The following is a 4,572-nucleotide window of genomic DNA, read 5'->3' as shown; positions in this document are numbered from 1 at the left end:
ACCCCTTCTAAAAACCAATTAAAATCCAAATATTAGTGACTGTGACTATTTAAAATCATTAAAAATTATCCCTATTTAAAATTCACCCTAGGTCAGGCCCGCTTGTTGAAAAAGCCATGTCTTGAGGGCGCGGCGGAAGGTTAGGAGATCCGGAATCGTCCGGATCTCGGGGGGTAGTTCGTTCCAGAGGGTGGGGGCATTTACATTTACACAAATTGTTTAATTAAATTTATGGATAACTAAGCAATTATTGTTTTTCCCAGGACTCAAAACTCTCATCCTGGATTGGAAACAAATTAACCCCGTTAGGATCATTACCCATTTGGGTAATAATTCTCATTTCATCTTTGATCGTGACCACAGTAACTGAAGTAGCCAGCAATCCTGCTACAATCACTATATTTTTGCCTATCTTAGCCCCCTTGGTAAGTAATCTGATTTAGGTTTGAAACAACTGATCTACAGTCATAGCAGTTAAAGATCACTAAATGGTTGGATTTAAAACAGGAGTTTTGCAATATGAACTAATGGCAGCAAATGGAGAAACAGAGAATGCTTAGGTATATAAGATTACTTAATTCAAGATTACAAGAGTAAAGTATTGTGAATAATTCATAATAGAATTTTTCTTTGTTCATTTTGTGAGCTATAATAAGTTCAGAAAGAAAAGTAATCAATGTTTATTTATTTGACTCCTAAACAAAGGCATAATTGAAGCTTGATGTTTTTGCTTCTATGATATTTAGAGATTCATTAAGGTTGCATCTTAAAAGAGTATTTACATTATTCATTATATTTATTTATTAAACAAATGTATATGGCTGCCCAACTCACTAATAGTGAATCTAGGTGGTGTACAATATTCTACATCTAGAGATATTTCTGTCCTTAGTATCTTTATGTAGTTTTGTCATAATATATCTAAAGTTCTATAATTCCGATGACAGTCAATAGCACTGAGATTTTTGCATTATTATCCATCCAATTATTAAGTAGCTTTGACTGTGCTTAGTTTCTGAGGTCAGCTAAGATCAACCCGAGTTTACTGTAAATGCATTTTCCTTATAGTTATGATTAAATTACTTCACATTTGTAATAGAGAATGTACTTATATAAGAAAATGGAAGCATTCTATATTATGCAAATAGCTAATACATATCACAAAATTGTAGGCCTATCATAGATGTTTTGATTAAGGAATTATCAATCTTCATAGCTAGAAACCCATAAGATTCCCTTTTAGGTTAAGCAATATTATATAAAGTACAGAAAAAAGTAAGACGTTATAATTTATAGATTTTACATTCCAAGTCACAATCCTCCATGTGGAAGATTAATATAAACAATATAAGTTGTAAAGATTTGATAATGATCTATTTTAAGTGGGATGTATCATTTAAATTTTCATTTAATAATTACAGTAGTAATATTATTTCTTGGATTTTAATCTTTCCTGTGCTTCCCAGATGTGCTGGATTACAGTTTTCATCATCCTCACTAGCAGGTTCATTTTGGAGATGATAGGAATTGTAGTTCAATACATTTATAGGACTCCAATTTCAGATCAAATGTGTCCTTCAAGTGAGCAAATATTAACTAATAATCTTGAATTTCTCTTGGCATCTCCTTGTCTAATAGGCTGAAGCCATCCAAGTTAACCCTCTTTATATCTTGATACCAACCACCCTCTGTACATCATTTGCATTTTTGCTACCAGTAGCAAATCCACCTAATGCGATTGTATTTTCTTATGGTCACCTGAAAGTTATGGATATGGTAAGTAAACAGTAAGAAAAGAATAATTTGTGAACTTTTTTCAAATGTTATCATTGTTAACAATAATGAGAATACATGAGAAAGAATAATGGTATCTATTATACGTATTGATGGTGATGGCATCAAAGAAACTTTAATTCTCAAGAGGCCATCACTGCCCCCCATATCCTTCACAATTATCATCCAGTTTCCAATATTCCAATATTGTGAGGAAGGTTGTGGAAAAGGTGGTTAGATGGCAGCTACAGAGAATCTTAGAGGACATAGATTATCCGGACAGTTTCAGTCAGGTTTTCATTTGTCTATGACCTTTGACAGAGATTGGATGTAGTGGTGCATCATCCTTGTGCTATGTCATCTGTTAGCGGCCTTTGATGCAATTCACTGTGGTGAATTATTGCAATGTATCGCTAGGTGAGCTGCCCTTGAAGACCATCCAGAAGCTATAAAGTGAAATGGGCTGTGCCATAACAGACAGTTCTTATTTCTCCCATGTGATATTACTAGTACATGAACTGAGCTAGCTATCAGCTGGCTTCCAGCTGCAATTAAAGTTGTCACCTAGAAAGCTCTTCATATATTATCTGTGAGACCGCCTGTCTCTGATAATTTCTGCCTGCCCGGTATATTCAGGCACAGTGGTTGTGCTCCAGGTCCCCTCAACTAAATGCTGTAACCTTAAGGAACCAAAGAGGTGTGCCTTCTGTTTTGCAGCCACTACCTTCTGGAACACCTATCCCTAGAGATACATATGACATCCATCCTCTTAGAGTTCAGAGGGCTCTTTAGACCTGGGTTTAATGTGCTAGTGGAGCCCCTCTCAGATGTGTGTACTGTTATGGTTCTTTTTTCCAGGCTGTTATGCTGTGTGATATGTTTTTTAATTGTTTTAAATGCGATCTGCCCAGTTTTTTGGAATGCAACAAATCATCATTGTCATCATCCTTAGATCTGCCATGAAGCACATAACAGAACTTTTGTAATAACAGGCAGGTTGCTCAAACTTAGTTCAGGGAACAGACTCAGCTTCTCTTCAGTAACACATTATATCAGATTTATGATAAAGTTTGAATATGAAGTCCTTTCAATCTGCTGCAAGTTAGACACCATAGATTGTGCAGAACTTGTCATAGTCTGTGATTTAGCTTTTGAAATCTGAGGAAGTGGACAAAGCATTTATAGGAATGAGGTAATTCATCTGTTCTCTAAACCATTACTTATGATGTCTGGTAAGCTCTAGTAGGTGGGAGTTACATGAACGAGTTGAAGACTCTTCATGTATGATATTTAGAGGCAGACTTTTAAAGAGATTGTGCTGTGACCTCTCTTGGAAAGTCACTCCCCTGGAGCCTCAGATTTTAGATAATTTCTACCCAGTTGCAAATATTCTTTTCTAAAGAAGAACAACCATCTATAGATGTTACCTCGGAAGAATCTAATCTTCTGGAACTACTTAGTGTGGTTTCAAGTTTACAGAAAAAACTGAAATAGGTTTGGTTGTTTACATGATACTTTCAATCAGACTATGTGGATTAACAGGAATTTTTCAGCAATATCTGAAAAGACAAGCCAAGGGATTTTTCTGGAGAGGTTGAGTGGGTTGGAACATTGCGACAGTTTGTTACAATCATTTTATTTCTATACAATCACACAGTATACATTGCAAAATGATCCATAGTGCTCCATCCTTCCCTTATCCTGCCTCTACAGGAAGCCCAGTGATGTTCATTCAAAGGTCTGAAATGCAGTATTATCAATGTACAGGCAACAAACTTCTCTGGCCAAAAGGCTTTAGTTCAAGTCAAACTATTAAAATACACCACCTCAGTTTTCATCTAGTCATCCACATCATAACTTCTAGCAATGAAATCTAAAAATGAGAAAATAAGTGTTTAGAAATTAATCTGAGGAAATAGCGAGCAGTATTCTATTGACTATTCTATTTAAAATTTACTGCTATCCATGCATACATAATAGTTTTTAATCATTATTATATCATTTAATTTTTGCAAGTTTGTTCTAGAAAAGTTGGTCTTTCTGTTAACTTTCCATTTTTTCAATATATATATATCTGTATATATTTTCCTTCTTTAGGTAAAAGCTGGACTGGGTATAAACATCATTGGAGTTGCTGTTGTGATGCTCGCTATTATGACATGGGCACAGCCACTGTTTAAACTCCATACATATCCAGCTTGGGCACCCTTTCCTTCTGCTACTAATATTAGTGTACATTAAAGAAAGAAGAGCAGATTGTTTGCCTTCTTTCTCCCAACAATGGTGCTAGTTGATAGATCTGTATGGCACACTACAGCTATGATCTAGGATAAGTTGTGCTTCATGGTTCCTTGTCCTGAGTACTGATTCAGCTGGCTGGAAATCCACAAAGCAAGAATGTTACAACCTGAATAATGCAACAGAAAGTAAGTCTGTACAAATGATCATTCACTTCTTCCTGTTAAGACTGTACTCACCAGAGTTAGAAAATGGCATTTGTACATTATGCATATTCATTATGAATGATAATTTGTCCCTGTTTTTGGGCCACAAAATAAAATAGTATGATTGTTAGAATAACAGTAGAAGAACTATACATGGACAGACAGATAGACAGATTAATGTATGAGAAACGGGCTGTAGACACTAGCAACCAGATGTTTTTAATTTATTAGTAAGTCCTCCAGTCCCATCTTCTTCCAAGATGCTAATACTTTATCTATTCATATGGTACATTTCATACTATCAACTAACACTCCCCATGAGCTTTCCTCCCCAATGATGACATTTATTGGCTAA

At 35.3% G+C, this 4,572-nt stretch overlaps 1 protein-coding gene across 1 annotated transcript in view; it reads left to right on the top strand.

Moving 5' to 3' along the window:
• LOC107301069 (solute carrier family 13 member 1-like) overlaps positions 1-4,005 on the top strand; it is a gene marked incomplete at both ends in the record, with an annotated part of 8,676 nt that extends 4,671 nt beyond the window's left edge. Inside the window, 3 exons of the mRNA XM_029287085.1 lie at positions 264-425; positions 1,639-1,776; positions 3,871-4,005. Of these exons, the coding sequence (XP_029142918.1) occupies positions 264-425; positions 1,639-1,776; positions 3,871-4,005 (435 nt within the window). The remainder of the gene's footprint in view (positions 1-263; positions 426-1,638; positions 1,777-3,870) is intronic.
• Positions 4,006-4,572: the final 567 nt, after the last annotated feature.

The sequence above is a fragment of the Protobothrops mucrosquamatus genome, unplaced genomic scaffold (assembly GCF_001527695.2).
Source record: "Protobothrops mucrosquamatus isolate PMUCROS unplaced genomic scaffold, P.Mucros_1.0 scaffold9855, whole genome shotgun sequence".
In the NCBI taxonomy this organism is placed as follows: Eukaryota; Metazoa; Chordata; class Lepidosauria; order Squamata; family Viperidae; genus Protobothrops; species Protobothrops mucrosquamatus.
Note: the sequence above shows the minus strand (reverse complement) of the source record. Positions and strands in the feature narration are given on the sequence as shown.